This window comes from Stegostoma tigrinum, chromosome 14, assembly GCF_030684315.1.
Source record: "Stegostoma tigrinum isolate sSteTig4 chromosome 14, sSteTig4.hap1, whole genome shotgun sequence".
In the NCBI taxonomy this organism is placed as follows: Eukaryota; Metazoa; Chordata; class Chondrichthyes; order Orectolobiformes; family Stegostomatidae; genus Stegostoma; species Stegostoma tigrinum.
The window spans coordinates 68,208,139-68,226,770 of record NC_081367.1 but is presented as its reverse complement, the minus strand read 5'-3'; the positions used below and the strand labels follow the sequence as shown (position 1 = coordinate 68,226,770).

The window sequence follows — 18,632 nt, the reverse complement described above, 5'->3', positions numbered from 1 at the left end:
TAATTAAAAGGTCAACTTACCCACGGGAATGGTAGATTACGTTGTTATTATTATTATTATTTTGCTTCCTTCCAGAGCTATACATTCCCTGATACAACTTTGATTCCTTTATCTTTTCAAAATAAAACTTCAAAAACTTCATTTCCACTGACTGTATCCTAACACCCCAGTCTGGGAATAATAACTACTTATTTTAACATAACTTCATCACTTTGAACTACTTTTCTTAGGAGCACTTCTTAGCACATTATTCCATTGAAAGACTTCTTAGCACTTCCACACCTTCCCAGTACAGAGTCAAAGTACAAAGGCAGAGTTTGGAAAGTTCTCCACCTAAGCCCTCAGGGCAATTCCTTTCCAAAAAGCTTATCATTAACTCCAAACGCACAGACAAATCCTTAAGCTTAACTTAGAACCCAAATCTGCATTGAATGTTACTGAAATACATACATAAAAAACTTACAACACGCACTGTCAACAGAGCATCATTCACAGCCTACTGGTTTCTTGGAGAAAAGTTTTTATTATAACAATGCTACAATAACTGGACATAAAGCAATGGTCACTTTGTCATAGAATCATACAGCAAGGAAACAGACCCTTTGGTCCGGCTCCCCCATATCAACCAGGTTTGCCAAACTAAACTAGTCCCACCTGCCTGCATTTGGCTCATATCCCTCTAAACCTTTCCCATTCGTGTATCTGTCCAAATGCCTTTTAGTATTATGTAACTGTGCTCGCATCTATCACTTCCTCTGACAGTTCATTCCACATACAAGCCACCCTCAGTGTGGAAAAAATTGCCCCTCAGGTCCCTTTTAAAACCTTCTCCTCTCACCTTAAACCTATGCCCTCTGATTTTGAACTCCCCTACTCTATGGGAAAAGAGCTTTGCTATTCGCCTTATCTGTGCCCCTCATGATTTTATAAACCTTTATTGTCTTTGTAAATAGAATGTCAATTGTAATACGTTCATTTCTCTTCCCATTCCAGGAAACTGTGCTGGGGAGCTCCTTCTGAACACTTTTGTTTTAAAAATGCAGATGTACCAGATACAATTTTGGGGAATTACCCAGGGAATTTAGGAAATTCCCAGGTTCTGACTTAAGTTCCGTTCTGAGGGGCATTATCTATGGAACTGCACTGAGCCCCAGTCCAAGGCGACAATGCTCCCCCTTCTTTTGAATGAATTGGGTCACAGAGATATACAATACGGAGACAGACCCTTCACTCCAAGCTGTCCGCGCTGGCCAGATATTCCAAATAAATCCTGTCCTATTTTCTAGCAGTTCGCCCATATCCCTCTAAACGCTTCCTATTCACGTACCCATCCAGATGCCTTTTAAATGTTGTCATTGTACCAGCCTCCACCACTTCCTCTGGCAGCTTGCTCCATACATTCGCTACTCTCTGCGTGAAAAAGTTGTCCCTTTGACCCCTTTTAAATCTTTCCCTTCTTACCTTAAACCTTTACCCTCTAGTGTTAAACTCCCCAACCCCAGGGAAAAGATCTTTGCTTTTCACTCTATCCATGTCCCTCATGACTTTATAAACCTTTGTAAGGTCACCCCTAGGCCTACAAAGTTACTGGGAAAATACCCCCAGCCTATTCAGCGTCTCCCTGTAGCTCAAACCCTCTAACCCTGGCAACATCCTTGTAAATCTTTTCTGAACCCTTTCTAGCCACTTTTAACCTGCACCCCAAGGTCTCTTTGTTCAGCAACACTCCTCAGGACCTTACCATTAAGCTTGTAAGTCCAGCCCTGATTTGCCGTTCCAAAATGCAGCACCTCACATTGATCTAAATTAAAGTCCATCTACCACTCCTCAGCCCATTGGCCTATCTGATCCAGGTCCCGCTGTACTCTTAGGTAACCTTCTTTGCTGTCCACTGCAACCTCCAATTTGGTGTCATCGGCAAACTTACAAACGGTACCTCCTATGTTCACATCCAAATCATTTATATAAATGACAAAAAGCAACAGACCCAGCAATGATCCTTGTGCTGCTTGGCCTGCTGTGTTCATCCAACTTCACACTTAGGCCTCCAGTCGGTTTAACCAAGGTCCAAGGTGTTGATCTCCGTCCCTAGTCTCGGTTTTGAGTTTCGTTTGAGTGAGGTTTCTGGGTATTGTGAGTGTGTTATTATTTCACTGATTTAACACTGACATCTTGCTCTTTCCAGCCTCTCTGGTGGAAAAAACTTTTGCCTGAACTTTGTAAGCGGACAAAAGGAGCTGGAAGAGAAAACAGAATATTGGTTTCTTCACTGAAAGGTATTTCATGTGTGTTTTATCTTTTTGCAACTGGTTAACTACCAGCCACAATCAGACTTCAGAATTGCATCTTGACTGTAAAATGCTTGGGGTCATTCTGTGAAAGATACAAATGTAAACGGTAGTCTCATACAGCACAGAAACAGAGCCTACAGTCTAACCAGTCCATGCCGACCAAGTTTCCCAAACGAAACTAGTCCCACCTGCCTGCATTTGGCCTGTATCCCTCTGAACCTTTCCTAGTCATATACCTGTCCAAATGACTTTTAGTATTATGTAATTGTACCTGCATCTATCATTTCCTCTGGCAGTTCATTCCACATACAAACCACCCTCTGTGCAGAAAAAATTGCCCTTTCAGGTCCCTTTTAAAACTTATTCCCCTCACCTTAAACCTCCGCCCTCTAGTTTTGGTCTCCCCTACTCTGGGGAGAAGACCGTTGCTATCCACCTTATCTGTGCCCCTCCACAAAGTCACCCCTCAGCCTCTGATTCCAAGGGAAAAGGGTCCCAACCTTGCCAGCCTCTCCTTATAACTTGAACCCTCTAGAGCCAGCACCATCTTTATAAATTGTTTTGCGCCTTCTCTAATTCCATAGTGTGTGCAAAAGGGGGAAATTTTGTTTTTTATTTTTGTTCTGGTTCTGGAAAAGATGCAGAAAAATATAATTTCCTTGCTAATCACCAGATGGAAGATCAGCAGTAACCATCAGTTGACCATCACCCTTCCTGTTCTGTATGGTTCCATTTGACTGAGTGTATAGTCACTTGGAGAGGGGAAGGATGGCCTGTTGCTCCATGCAGGAAAGTTCTAGCAGAAACATGCACAATTTTATCGCTAAAGGTCATTGGGTTGTGACTTTGGCATGCTGTAATTAGTATCTTGTTCCATAATCTTTAAATTTTGTTTTATGCAACACAAATGCCTGGTTTGTAGGTTCTGATTCCAAAACATTTGTATTTTTCTGCTCCCAGAAACCTTGGCAGCCGTGGCCACTATCCTCCAGCCCCTGGACTTTCTGAGTATCTTACCAGACGAGGGCATTGCTTCATTTTTCCTGCCCCATCTCCAGGAATGCAGCAGGAAGAATTTCATCACCTGATCCAGGGGAGTTGCTGAGGAACATGATGCAGTCCCAGGAGCCCAGAACGGCATGGTTTTATCAAGCTTTGATTCTAGTTCAGACTGTGAAACTACTTGCTGCGCACCTGCCTCAATTCTGGCAGAGAACAGAACTGCACCTTGAACCTAGACTGGCAGAATGAAGTCCCCACTGGAAACTCACTCGCTCTGGACTCGGTATGCCTGCAGAACAACACAGCAGCACTCACTGATGGCATGTTGGACGTTTTACTGCCTGCTGCCATGGTACTTCTGGGTGCCAGGTATCTGCTGCCACGAATGAATGACATTGCACCATCCAGGCTGGGCACTTTATGTTTCAGAGGTGAACTTTGCTGGAATTATTGACCTTTGGCCCATTGACACTTCAGATCTCTCAATGTTTAGCCTTTCCAGTTCAACTAGGAAGCTTTTGTTTTTGTTTCTTTTTTAAAAGTTTTGGCTGATCAACCACCTTTTCCATGGCCCCCTCTTCAAAAATGACCCCAATGATAAATGCTGTATCCAAATCTTCTCTGCTGCATGGATATGTCTGGGTCTGCAGGAGCTGCAAGGGTGCCATTCTGCTCTGTAATGTGCTACAAAGATTAATGATATATTTTAATTACTCTCCATCCATCAACTTCCTGTCTCCCCTTGTAAAGCTAAGCATCATTTGTAGTCGAGTAGTCCACACCATTAATCTCCTCCGAACTCTACCTCTACCTGTATTTGCATTTAACCAATTATTTATTTAATTTGTTGATATTTCACTAAAAGTTTATATGCCTCCAATAGAGAGATGTGGCCCATACCCAGTAACCTCATAAGCAGGTAGCCAAGAACTCCACTTCAGGGACAGAAGATGCAAATGTCTAATGATCAGATTTATGCTTTAATTTTCGGACCATGTGAGCATCCAGTCAATATGGATTATTTAGTCTTCAAACTTGCTGTTGCTGGGTAGACTGCTCCTTTTACTGTTTGGAAAGGTCTTGAGAAGAGAAATGTGCAATAAAATGTAATAACCAAACCCTGGTCATTCATGTTACTTGTTTTTCTAGAACTAATTCCCATAAAATTTCAATCGGGAGGCTGAAACAACCTGTAATCACAATCACAATTTCAGTCTCTTATAATCATCGATTTATTCCAGCAACAGGTCTCTGAAGTTACAACTGGGAGAATGTGGTGTGTTCGCTCTATGGGTGAGGACGCTGTGTCACATTGTAACTGCCTGTTTGAGGTGATTGGTAAGAATGAAAGATGAAATGCAGTTAAACACATACAGTATGAAATCTTGTCCCTGATAATGACACAAGGATAAAGCTCTGCTGTCCTTTCAACACCTCCACTGCATCCCTCCCAGTCAAAAATCCAGACTTGAAAGTCAACAGAACAGTCCTCGTTTTCGAAGGACCACAACTTCTCCTCCATAGTGGTCCAAAATGACCTCGACCACATCTCTCTCATTTTTTTGCAACTCATCCCTCACACCCCCTCCCCACAATAACAACAAAAGCAGATTCCCCCTCATCCTCACAGACCACCCTGCCGAACTCCGGATCCAACGCTTCATCCTCCGCCTCCCGCCACCTGCCTTCTAGAGGGATCACTCTCTCTCTGTGATGCTCCTGAGATGCTGCTTGGCCTGCTGTGTTCATCCAGCCTCACATTTTATTATCTTGGAATCTCCAGCATCTGCAGTTCCCATTATCTCTCAGCTTTTGTGCTCCTGAGATGCTGCTTGGCCTGCTGTGTTCATCCAGCCTCACATTTTATTATCTTGGAATCTCCAGCATCTGCAGTTCCCATTATCTCTGAAGCTTTTGTGCTCCTGAGATGCTGCTTGGCCTGCTGTGTTCATCCAGCCTCACATTTTATTATCTTGGAATCTCCAGCATCTGCAGTTCCCATTATCTCTAGCTTTTGTGCTCCTGAGATGCTGCTTGGCCTGCTGTGTTCATCCAGCCTCACATTTTATTATCTTGGAATCTCCAGCATCTGCAGTTCCCATTATCTAGCTTTTGTGCTCCTGAGATGCTGCTTGGCCTGCTGTGTTCATCCAGCCTCACATTTTATTATCTTGGAATCTCCAGCATCTGCAGTTCCCATTATCTCTGAGCTTTTGTGCTCCTGAGATGCTGCTTGGCCTGCTGTGTTCATCCAGCCTCACATTTTATTATCTTGGAATCTCCAGCATCTGCAGTTCCCATTATCTCTGAAGCTTTTGTGCTCCTGAGATGCTGCTTGGCCTGCTGTGTTCATCCAGCCTCACATTTTATTATCTACTCTCTCTCTGTGACTTCCTTGCCAGCTCCACGCTCCCCACCAGCCCCACCCACATCTGGCACTTTTCCCTGCAACCTCAAGAGGTGCTACACCTGCCCCTACACCTCACCCCCATCCCAGGACCCAAGAAAACTTTCCACATCGAACAGATAACGAGGTATAGAGCTGGATGAACACAGCAGGCCAAGCAGCGTCAGAGGAGCAGGAAGGCTGACATTTTGGGCCTAGACCCTTCTTCAGAAAATGGTTTTCTAAAGGAGGGTCTAGGCTCGAAACGTCAGCCTTCCTGCTCCCCTGATGCTGCTTGGTCTGCTGTGTACATCCACCTCTACACCTTGTTATCAGATTCTCCAGCATCTGCAGTTCCTATTATCTTTCTCCACATCAAACAGATGTTCACCTGAACATCTGCTAATGTGGTATACTGCACCCGCTGTTCCTGCTGTGGCCTCCTCTACATCAGGGAAGCCAAGTGGAGCCTTGGAGACTGCTTTGTGGAACACCTATGCTCAGTTCACGACAAATGTCTGCACCTCCCAGTCACGAACCACTTCAACTCCCCCTCTCACTCCTTGGACAACATGCCCATCCTGGACTCTTGCAGTATCACAATGATGCCACCTGAAGGTTGCAGGAACAGCAATTCATATTCCGCTTGAGAACCCTGCAGCCCAATGGTATCAATGTGGACTTCACATGCTTCAAAATCTCCCCTCCCCCCACTGCATCCCAAAACCAGCCCAGCTCATCCCTGCCTCCCCAACCTGTCCTTTCTCCCACCTATCCACTCATCCCACTTCCTGCCTAACAGCCTTATCCCCGCCTTCTTGACCTGTCCGTCTTCCCTTGACTGACCTACCCCCATCCTAACTCCCCACCGGCACTCACCTTTACTGGCTCCAGCTCTGCCTCTTTGACCTGTCCATCTCCTCTCCACCTATCTGCTCCTTTATCCATCTTCCGCCTCTTTTTCTCTCTCTCTCTCTCTCTCGCTCGCTCTCTCTCTCTCTCTCTCTCTCTCTCTCTCTCTCTCTCTCTCTTTTTCAGAATCTCCTACCTCTTCCCCCACTTCTGAAGAAGGGTCTAAGCCCGAAATGTCAGCTTTCCTGCTCCTCTGATGCTGCTTGGCCTGCTGTGTTCATCCAGCTCCACACCTTGTTACCTCAGATTCTCTGGCATTGGCAGTTCCTACTATCAGAAGAGAAATTGGCTTCCACTTTTAGATGCTCATTTTGGGTGATCGTTGAGGACCAGTCTCACCCACCCTCTATCAAGCCTTTGTTTGTGTGTAACCCAGTTTTCCATCCCATACCATCCACAGTAGGCTTTTTGCCAACAAATATCAACACACCATGATTTAGTGTTGCAGTCACCTTGTCAATTTCACGTTGTTTGCAGCATTGACTTTCATCTAAAGCTCCTAAAATAGGACTTTGAGGGGCAGATGTCATTATTGCTAGCTGCCCAGATCGCAGCTAGCACACGATCCCTCGCAGACCCTTTGTTCTCCCCTTGACTTTCTCTTCTTAAGAGAATAATGATCGTGAGAATCAGTCTATCATTAATATTCTGCTGTAACTAAAAGTGCTCCAGCAACTAGCTGACTACTCTCATTGAAGTCTCAACATCTAATCACCCCATACACAGCTTCATATCTTTACACGCAATAACTGATTGATAAGGTAGTGCATGAAAAATAAATCTTGTAGTTAGAGAAATCAGATTGGCAGATGTAGCCATGAGGAAGGATTCATAGAGTATATTTTTTTTAATTCATTCATGGGATGTGGGTACAGTTGGCATTTATTTCCTGTACTTAGCTGCTGTGGAGAAGGTACTGGTGAGCTACCTTCTTGAACTGCTACAATCCTCCTGCTGTGGATTGACTTCCAATGTCACGAGGGACGGAATTCTAGGATTTTGACCCAGTGACAGTGAGGGAACGGTGATACATTTCCGAGTCAGGATGGTGAGTGGTTTGGAGGGGAACTTGAAGATAGTAGTGTTCTCATGTGTCTGCTGCCCTTGTCCTTCTGGAACTGGCCATGGGTTTGGAAGGTGCTGTCTGAGAACCTTGGGTGGATTTCTGCAGTGCATCTTGTAGCCAGTACACACTGTTCCTACTGAGCGTCAGTGGAGGAGGGAGTGGATGCTTGTTAAGGTGGTGCCAATCTTTTACCTGGATGGTGTCAAGCTTGGGTGTTGTTGGGGCTGCACTCATCCAGGCAAATGCAGAGTATTCCATGACACTCCTGCCTTATGCCTTGTAGATGGTGGACAGGCTTTAGGGAGCTTAGAGGTGAGTTCCTTGCTGCAGTATTCCAAGCCTCTGACCTGCTCTTGTAACCAATGTGTTTATGTGGCAAGCCCTGTTGAGTTTCTGGTCAACAGTAACCCCAAGAATGTTGATAGTTGCGGATCTGTGACAGTTTCCAAGAACAGTACATGAGGATTGAGCCAAGGTTCAGGCTGCTAGAATCTTGCAAAGTGTGATAAGGTAAGTTTAATAAATGAACTTAGTAAAAGATCCCCTAGGAAACAGTAAGGACAGGTGAGGAGGTGACCAGGGAGAGACGAGGCTGTGGGTGAGGACCTGTTCGTGATGCTAATCCCTGAATTTAGGAAGCTGTTTGCGAAGGGTTGTCAATGACTGCTCATTCTTCACACTTGAATGAGATGTTGATCACAGCAATTAGTCACTGCAAAGATGCAAATTTAAGTTTTCTTTTATTAAGTCACTGTAGAGAAATTCACATCAAAACAATGCCATGTTATTACAGTGACATGTAATGACAATTCCGTATCATTACAATTAAGTAAACTTTGAAATTTTTTTTGCTGCAGATGAAGGTGGCTTGATTAGGAAGGATTCAAATTATATAACTAGTCAGAGCTTCCACCAAAAAAATTTCTGACCCTTCCAATAATGCCGGTTTCTTCTGGATGAGGGGAAGGGAAAGTAAGAAAATGATGATTAGAAAAATCTTCCACTCAGTCCTGAAGAAAATAAATTGTTTAAAAGAGATTATGCATGTTTTACAATAATGAATATGCCATCTGTAGATTTGCTCACTGATGCGTGAACATATTTGGTTTACAAGTGTTGTCACTTTAAGACTGCTATTCCAACACTTAAATTTAAGTAATCATAGCTTGTAAATATTTGCAGAAAATTAAACATATTCAGCATCTGATTCAAAGGGCTGTACGATTAAGTGCCTGGCTTTTTAAGTATTGTTTTGCACATTGACACAATCTGTTCAGCTTCCTCCGTTCTTAAATGGCCAGTGTTTCAGGGACAAGGAAGGACAAAGAAAATGCTACAAAGACACAGGAATCTTTTGTTGAAGCAAGCAATATTGACCTTAATGCACGGGGGAGGGGCATCTGCCAGTTCAAGTGACAACATGCCCATCCAGCTGCATCACACTGAGTCACAATGTCCTAATGGGTAGTGTGGCATATGAGAGAGAAAGACAAAGGAAGGTTCAGAAGGCCAGGCTTCGGGTTTTATAAGAAAAAGAATTCATCACCCTGTGTAGACATTGTACTTGAAGCAAGGGACAGCTGCCAGGATTGCACAAACTGTAAATACTCATTTTGCGTGAGTTTTATAACTCTGCATCATTGTCTACACTACTTTTGTCCGTATTATTTGTGTCTAATGAAGTGGGGGAAGGGGCTTCAAACCAAATCAGCTCATTTTCTGAAAAATTAACCTTTGGAAATTGCCTGCCTTTCCCATTTCTCAATAAGCACAGCAAAATCCTGATACAACTCTTTAATTGAGCCATTTATTTTATACATTTTCTGATTGATTCTTAATAGTTTCATGATGCCGGTTGTTCAGTGACCATTGTGTTAATTTAGTTATTATTTAGTAGCACAGATAAAAGTATAGCTGAAAAAGGACACATTATGTCCAAAGCTAGCATTTGCACTCGTCAGGACAATTTGCAAGAATACCACATCGAGGTAAAATGACGATTTATTCTATATAATAGTAGAGTGCTAATTGGTCAGCAAGTTGACTCTGATTAGTAGAAATGTTGTAATGGTGAATGCACTCTTCAGTGCTGATTGACCATTAACTGTCCCATTTTGTTTATATTTTATACCAGGCCGGTCAACTCTGATTGATCAGGGCATTTCCCTGTGACATGAACTAGCGAATGGCTGTCATCTATTTTTGTTACGACCATACACGTTTCCCCTGAATTGGTATTCTTGAAAATTATCCTGATGGGAGCAGGACAGAAACCTTAAACAAAATGTGTCTTTGCTACTTCAATCTTTGCAATTGATAGCTATCCTCTCAGTTTTTAATTCCATTTTCAAATGGAATTTCATTCAATATTTGTTTAAAAGCCAGTAATCAACTCAGCACTACATGTTTCAATCTACCAAACTGTTATTCAGACAGGAAGAATGTCTTAAATCTACTAAATCTGCAGTTTTGTCTTTGCATTGACCAAATCTCAAAGCTTTTTAAATCTTGCACATGTCTCCACATCCTATAATAATGATAAGATAGGGTTAATGCAGTAAACCTCTACATAATATCAAGCCTTACATCCCAGAAAAAACTGCATTTTACCTAGAGATTTCGACACTGCATGATTTTCTATTGGAGATGACATAGCTAAAGACTAGACCCAATGCTCTAGATGTGGTCTCACTAATTGCTGGAAGAACTGATTTGAGATCGAGCCAAATATCACTGAGAAAGTTTTCTAGTATTTGCCTAACCTTGTTGATAACACCTTTTCAAATTGGCTTAGTGTCTTCATCAGTTGATCAGTGTTCACGCCTAATGGCTTTTTGTGTTCTTTCTAACTAATGGTCAAGCCTTTGTGTTCACATTTCATAATTCAGTTTCTAATGTATATTGCTTGAATTAGATTACAATCCATCTTGTGTATTTATTTTACCACATTTGTGTTTTTTTTTAAAGCGGCCAAGTTTTCCCTGTGCCTGCCAGTTTGGTTTTGTCAGCAAATATTAACACTAACTACAAACAATTCTTTCTTCTACAATTAATTTTCTGTGATCTATAGCTGAGCATTCAATGCCTACCATTAGCTACTCTGAGAAAATGCTGCAAGGCTGTTTTCTGAGAGATTGCTTTGTTGCAATGTAAAGCTATTTCAACAGGCAGCCCAGAGTCAAGAATTCTGGTATAGGGCTAGATTCGTATGGAGGCCAAAACAGGTAAGAGTAGCAAATTTCTTACATTAATAAAACATCTCAGCAGCTTCCCAATCACTTTTTTTAAACTGGTATAATTTCCACACACTTAAAACATTTTTGAAATTACCATGATTAGATTTCAATGTGTGTCCTCTGGGTTTACTAGCCCAGGCCTTTGGATTCCCACGATGGTTAGACTCATAGAATCGCTAAAATGTGGAGGCAGGCCATTTGGCCCATCAAGCCCACACCAACTCTGCAAAGAGCATACCACCTAGTAACTCTGCATCTCATGGCTAATTCACCCTAACCTGCACATCTTTGGACTGTGGGAGGAAACTGGACTACGCGGAGGAAATCCACGCAGACACGGGGAGAATATGCAAACTCCACACGGGCAGTCACCAGAGACTAGAAGTGAACCCTGGCCTCTGGAACAATGAGGCGGTAGTGCTAACCACTATACTACCCATGGCTCATTAATGCAAGACACTGTGGACAAAGTAAAGAGGGCTGGAAGTATTGCCTCGATCATGTATTATTGTGCTAATCCTACACTGCTGTTTAAAGAATGGAGGAAGAGAATTTCATTTTTATTGTAGACTGTAACTCGAACAAACCTTAGCACAAATTAATTTTCAAGGGACTTAATAGCTCAGTGCATGCTGGGTATGGCACCAATGTGTGAAGTACTGCACTCTGGGAGATCAAATGTTCAGGAAAAGTATGTTAATGGCAGGGTCCTGAATAACGCTGAAGTATAGAAGGATCTTGGGGTTCAAGTCCACTCAAATAGATAGGACGGTAAAGAAGGTAAATGGCATGCTTGCCTTTATTGGTTGGGGAGTTGAATACAAGGGTCAGGATGTCATGTTGCAGCTTTGTAAGACTTTGGTTAGGCCACACTTAGAGTATTGCATTCAATTCTGGTCGCCACATTACAGGAAGGATGTGATGGCTTTGGAAAGGGTGCAGAAGAGGTTTTTCAGATTTTTTTCTGAAGGAGAGTCCAGACCCGAAATGTCAGCTTTCCTGCTCTTCTGATGCTGCCTGACCTGCTGTGTTCGCCCAGCTCTAGACCTTGTTATCTTAGAAAAACTACGTTTGTTTTCTCTGGAATCACAGTGAAGCATAGTTAGGGTCGATGGCCAGAATCTTTCTCCCAGAGCTGATATGGCTAATATTCAGGGCAGACATTTAAGGTTAGAGGGGAAAGTTCAAAGGAGATGTGAGGGGCACGTTTTTTATGCACAGAGTGGTAGGAGACTGGAACATGCTGCCGGGGTGGCGCTGGAGGCAGATGCGAAAGGGGCACGTAAGGGACTTTTAGACAAGCATATGAATATGCAAGGAATGGAGGGGCATGGAACAAAGGCAGGCAAAAGGGATTTGTTTAGTTTGGCGTCATATTCAGCAAAATATTGTTCCTGAGCTGTACAGTTGTATGTTCTGTGTTTCCATGCCATGTCTTCTATAAGGCGCTATTACATTATTAGCTCAGATTTCCAGAGAATCACTATGAAGGGTTATATCTTCACAGAGCAATTAAGAAACAACAATTTGGCATTCAGCATCTCAGAAAATACTTTTCTGCAGTTATCCAATCATGTTCTTTGACTGGGTGTTGCAGATATACATGATAACCCTCAAAAGGGCATCGCTGCATGTGTTTTATGTGTGATATTACCAAACTGACTCGGATGAACCAGGCTGTGTCCTTGCAGTTTATCTATTACCTGGTTTCTTGTGGACAGTGTAGGTTGTCTCCATGCCAGCGTGGATGTGATCAGTTACATGACAGTGAAGAAGCCATGTTCCAGGATGTTGTGCAATCATCTCCACGGTCTGAAAAGTTCCTGGAAAGAGATCGTACACATCTCCACGGTAATTTCCATTCACCTGCAAGGAAACAGCCATATTCAGTGAATATGGTTTCAAATTTGGGCTGGGGCCGGGGGGTATTAACGTGAGGTCCACCTGTGACAAAATGTACAAGTCATTTCCAGTTCCAGGGTCTGTGTCGTTAGATGTTACAAAAATATATAGAACATAGAACATAGAACATTACAGCACAGTACAGGCCCTTCGGCCCTCGATGTTGTGCCAACCTGTCATACCGATCTCAAGCCCATCTAACCTACACTATTCCATGTACGTCATGGTTAAGAGGCAGCTTTGAAGCTGAGATCTTCCACATGGTAAATGACCTCAGTCATGCTGGTAATAAAATTTATTTCATAGAATCCCTACAGTGCAGAAACAGGCCCTTCGGCCCAATAAGTCCACACTGATCCTTGGAGCATTCCACCCAGATCCATCCCCCTCCAAGATAATAAAATGTGAGGCTGGATGAACACAGCAGGCCCAGCAGCATCTCAGGAGCACAAAAGCTGACGTTTCGGGCATAGACCCTTCATCAGAGAGGGGGATGGGGTGAGGGTTCTGGAATAAATAGGGAGAGAGGGGGAGGCGGACCGAAGATGGAGAGAAAAGAAGATAGGTGGAGAGAGTATAGGTGGGGAGGTAGGGAGGGGATAGGTCAGTCCAGGGAAGACGGACAGGTCAAGGAGGTGGGATGAGGTTAGTAGGTAGATGGGGGGGGCGGCTTGGGGTGGGAGGAAGGGATGGGTGAGAGGAAGAACAGGTTAGGGAGGCGGAGACAGGTTGGACTGGTTTTGGGATGCAGTGGGTGGAGGGGAAGAGCTGGGCTGGTTTAGGGATGCGGTGGGGGAAGGGGAGATCCCGAAACTGGTGAAGTCCACACTGATACCATTAGGCTGCAGGGTTCCCAGGCGGAATATGAGTTGCTGTTCCTGCAACCTTCGGGTGGCATCACTGTGGCACTGCAGGAGGCCCACGATGGACACGTCATCCGAAGAATGGGAGGGGGAGTGGAAATGGTTTGCGACTGGGAGGTGCAGTAGTTTGTTGCGAACTGAGCGGAGGTGTTCTGCAAAGCGGTCCCCAAGCCTCCGCTTGGTTTCCCCAATGTAGAGGAAGCCACACCAGGTACAGTCGATGCAGCATACCACATTGGTAGATGTGCAGGTGAACCTCTGCTTAATGTGGAATGTCATCTTGGGGCCTGGGATAGGGGTGAGGGAGGAGGTGTGGGGGCAAGTGTAGCATTTCCTGCGGTTGCAGGGGAAGGTGCTGGGTGTGGTGGGGTTGGAGGGCAGTGTGGAGGGAACAGTTTCGGGATCTCCCCTTCCCCCACCGCATCCCTAAACCAGCCCAGTTCGTCCCCTCCCCCCGCTGCACCACACGGCCAGCCCAGCTCTTCCCCTCCACCCACTGCATCCCAAAACCAGTCCAACCTGTCTCTGCCTCCCTAACCTGTTCTTCCTCTCACCCATCCCTTCCTCCCACCCCAAGCCGCCCCCTCATCTACCTACTGACGTCATCCCACCTCCTTGACCTGTCCATCTTCCCTGGACTGACCTATCCCCTCCCTACCTCCCCACCTACACCCTCTCCACCTATCTTCTTTTCTCTCCATCTTCGGTCCACCTCCCCCTCTCTCCCTATTTATTCCAGTTCCCTCACCCCATCCCCCTCTCTGATGAAGGGTCTAGGCCCCAAATGTCAGCTTTTGTGTTCCTGAGATGCTGCTTGGCCTGCTGTGTTCATCCAGCCCCACACTTTGTTATCTTGGATTCTCCAGCATCTGCAGTTCCCATTATCTCCATCCCCCTCCAACCTGCTCAAGCTACAATTACTACGGGCAATTCAGCACGGCCAATCCACTTAGCCTGCACTTCTTCGGACTGTGGGAGGAAACTGGAGCACCTGGAGAAAACCCACACAGACACGGGGAGAATGTGCAAACAGTCACTGGAGGGTGAGATCGAGCCTGGGTCCCTGGTGCTGTGAGGCTGCAGTGCTAACCACTGAGCCACTGTGTCACCCAAAATGTTTATTGGCAAGGCGAAGCCTTGGGTTCAACCCCAATGGAACAATAAAATGTCACATTACCTTGTAGTAAAAGCTGTGTCCATGGAAATGCACTGTGTGCAAGTCTACTTCATTACCCATTCCAGTGAGATACCAGTACACCTTCTCACCAACCTGCACATCTAGTCCCTGCAAGTTTCCGTAGAGCTTCCCGTTTATAGCTGGAATCATAAAATAGATTAAAAATCAGATTGTGGGTCATGCTTACCTCAGGTACTGTTTTCTAATGATTCTGTGATAGAGTAAAGCAATTATACGGACTGCAGTACATGAAACAAAATATGAAAGATATGTAAACTTATTCTATGTCGCTTGTGTACAATATTATAAATGACTGCTAAAATAAAACAATTTAACGTCTTACTATGAATTTCCTTAGCAGATAGAAGTTCAAAAATTAAACCAAACAGCCCCACGCCCCTCACCACCATCGCACACAATGATATCATAAAAGGCAATGTGGAAGATTCACATGTTAAGAAGTTAGATTGGCTCTGGACAATGTGAGCTCACAAAGCCCAGTAGAAACTTTCATATCCACCAGGCTTCCTAATCCCTGATATGGGGTGTGTGTAAGAAACTTAATTCTGGGAATGACTGCATGCTGAATTGACCAGGTATTCATAAGGACTTTTACCCATAATGCTAGAGTGAAATTATGCCAACTACAGGACAGTGATGAGGATAGCAATGGGTCAGCTGGATTACTTTCGAGCATACTTGTTATAACCTTTGCCTCCCATGCTATCATATTCTATCAATATATTACTTAGGCTTGCAACCTTCCTCCCTGCTTTGGGATAGAGAGAAGCAGAATACATCTCTGGCCTTGTGTTATGCTAGCTCCCTATACAGAATTAAATAGCATATACGTTGAACAGAAAGAGGTCATTTGGCCCAGCCGGTCTGTGCTGGTAATTAAATTCAGCATGAGTTACTAGTAGCTAATCCAGTTGGGGAGAACTCAACCACGTCTCCATCCACTCAATCTGACATTGGGAAGTTGGACTTCCTCATAAGGTTAGCCTCCAGTACATTTGGTTTAGTGCAAGAAGAGCTGTGGAGCACTAGAAAAGGGAACTGTTTAAGATTGCTCAACCTGCATTTGATGCAGTTAGGAAAGGAACAAGTAGGATTTAAAAGGACACATTTTAAAAATAATTGTTTGAGAGAGTGCAGGTTAGACCAGCAAGCCTCTTAATAACTAATTACATTAATTATTAACTAATTAATAATTGCTGCTTTATAAGATGATGGTTAGGCCACACTTGAGTATTGCATTCAATTCTGATCGCCACATTACAAGGGGGATGTGGAGCCTTTGGAGAGGATACAGAAGAGGTTTACCAGGATGCTGCATGGATTACAGGGTATGAGCTATTAGGAGAGGCTGGAGAAACTTGGGTTGTTTTTCTCTGGCGTCGTAGAGGCTGAGGGGAGACTTGACAGGAGTCTGTAAAAATTAAAATGTGCATGGATAGGATTGATGGTCAGAATCCATTTTCTCCCAGAATTGAAATGTCTAATACAAGGGGGCATGCATTTAAAATGAGACAGAGAAAGTTCAAAGGAGGCCATTGGGCCAAGATGTTTTACAGAGAGAGTGGTAGGAGTCTGGAACACGCTGCCAGGGGTAATGGTGGAGGTAGATACATTTGGGGCATTTAAGAGACTTTTAGATAAGCACAGGAATATGCATGGAACAGAGGGATATGGATGAAGGGCAGAGAGAAGGGATTTGATTAATTTGGCATAATGGCTAGCACAACATTGTGGGCTGAAGGGCCAATTCCTGTGCTGTACTGTTCTATGTTCTAGGTTCTATGTCCAACTTCAGAAATTTCCAATTTTCTTTGCTTAGAAAACCTTGCCCTGAACATGATAGCTATTGGGTTCTACAGAGGAGCATTTCAAACAAAGATTTCGGTCAACCTTCAGTCTGCTTTTTAAAATTGACTACCAGGGAAGAATTGTTCAGTTAGGCTCAACAAGTCACTGGTGTTAAGTAAAAACAGAAATGGCTGGGGAAGCTCAGCAGATCTGGCTGCTGGAAAGTGAAACTGACTCAATATTCCGAGTCTGACATAACTCTTCCTCAGAAATCATCAATGTTCTCCATTCAGAATAGCACACAAATACTGAAGAAAACAGCATAATTCAATGCATTCCATTCTGAAGATGGGCCATTGGACTGGAAATGTTAACCCTACTTCCTCTGCACAGATGCTGCCAGATCTGCTGATTGTCATCAACAATTTTTGCTCTTGTTTCCGATTTCTAGCTTTATTGTTTCATAGTTCAGTGCACTCCCAGCTGAAAAATCCATGAATAATCTACCTAAACCGAACCCTACTTTGTTTCGCAAAGTGCAACGTGAGGCTTGAGTGCGCTATTTATCGTATAAATCCATAATTCAAACACATCAGCAGTGACTATACCATGTTTTTTATTGCTCTCAAGGAAATCTTCATCTGTTTTGTCTACTTGATTCGGCTTGAGGCAATATTTTTTGATATTTTCATCCAGGTACCATGATTCATTCTCATCGAAAACCAGGAAGAGAAGAGCAAACTCTTTTAGTTCATGTTTCTTCAAGCCAACTGACTCAAGGAAGTTCTTGCGACAGGTTACCAGTGTCCCAATGAGGCCACTGTGCAGATCCTGTAACAGAGGGAACAGTACTGAGAAATGAATGCTGATAGTTGTTAAACTGGCCTCTGGTTCATAACACATATTTTACATGACATTCCACGAAACTGAAATAATACCAACTTGTAGGGCCAATGACTTTTTTTCCTTTATACATTCACGGGATGAGGGTGTCACTGGCTAGGCAGCATTTACTGCCCATCCCTAATTGCCCAAAGAGCAGTTCAGAGCCAACCACATTGCTGTGAGTCTGGAGTCACATGTCGGCCAGACCAGATAAGGATGGCAGTTTCCTACCTTAAAGGACATTAGTGAACCAGACGGGTTTTATCCCCTGACAATCGACAATAGATTCATGGTCGTCATTAGATTCTTACTTCCAGATATTTTCCTGAATTCAAATTCCACCATTCGCTATGGTGGGGTTCGAACACTGATCCCCAGAATGTTACCTGGGTCTCTGCATCAACAGTCCAACAATAATACCACTAGGTCATTTGAGCATATTTATTGTAACATTTCCCCCATATTCCTACCTATACGTTACTTAGACTTTCCACTTCTGAAAGTGATCTTTCTCTGCACCTTCCCTTTTGAGCATATTTATTGTAACCTTTCCCCCATTTGGCATATATTTAATTGTACATTACTTGGTCCTTCCAGGTCCCTCATCCGTTTGCGATTGACAGAAACAGAATATAGCCCGTGCCACGTTCTGCTAACTCCTCACATACAGTTACACAGCAAATACAGATTTTACACGATTGTAGATCAAAACACCAAGAAGAAAACCATTTGGCCCATCATGTCTGTACCGGCTCTTTGACAGAGATATTCAATTGTTTCTTCCTGTCCTTCCATAACCCTGCAAATAAATCCCTTCAGCATTTTTCCTAAATTTTTATGAATGTTACAACTAACTCTACTTCCACTACCCTTTCAGGCAGTATATTTCTGACTAAAGCAACTTGCTGCGTATGTCCCCCTGTTGCCTTGTGTTCTTTTGCCAAACCTGTTAAAGAGAACACCAAACGTTTCATTTTAAATCATTATTCTTCAATAAGTTAATTAATTTATGATAAATATGAAGATAATGAAGAACACATGGGTCATAGATGGGGAGGGCAGGAAGGCATTTTTTTCCGTTAGTGGAGCGATCAATAACTAAA

At 43.6% G+C, this 18,632-nt stretch overlaps 2 protein-coding genes across 3 annotated transcripts in view; one reads left to right on the top strand and one right to left on the bottom strand.

Annotated features, from left to right (window-relative positions):
• hps3 (HPS3 biogenesis of lysosomal organelles complex 2 subunit 1) overlaps positions 1–4,492 on the top strand; it is a 54,130-nt gene extending 49,638 nt beyond the window's left edge. Inside the window, exons 17-18 of one of the 2 annotated variants that reach the window (XM_048542798.2) lie at positions 2,186–2,276; positions 3,252–4,492. In XM_048542798.2, the coding sequence (XP_048398755.1) occupies positions 2,186–2,276; positions 3,252–3,379 (219 nt within the window). In that variant the 3' untranslated portion in view covers positions 3,380–4,492. The remainder of the gene's footprint in view (positions 1–2,185; positions 2,277–3,251) is intronic. The other variant, XM_048542799.2, reaches the window with a different exon arrangement.
• Positions 4,493–8,380: 3,888 nt separating this feature from the next.
• cp (ceruloplasmin) overlaps positions 8,381–18,632 on the bottom strand; it is a 70,078-nt gene continuing 59,826 nt past the window's right edge. The window contains exons 16-19 of the mRNA XM_048542636.1: positions 17,253–17,475; positions 14,836–14,975; positions 12,597–12,759; positions 8,381–8,609 (exon numbers count right to left, since the gene is read on the bottom strand). Coding sequence (XP_048398593.1) covers positions 8,554–8,609; positions 12,597–12,759; positions 14,836–14,975; positions 17,253–17,475 — 582 coding nt within the window. The 3' untranslated portion in view covers positions 8,381–8,553. The remainder of the gene's footprint in view (positions 8,610–12,596; positions 12,760–14,835; positions 14,976–17,252; positions 17,476–18,632) is intronic.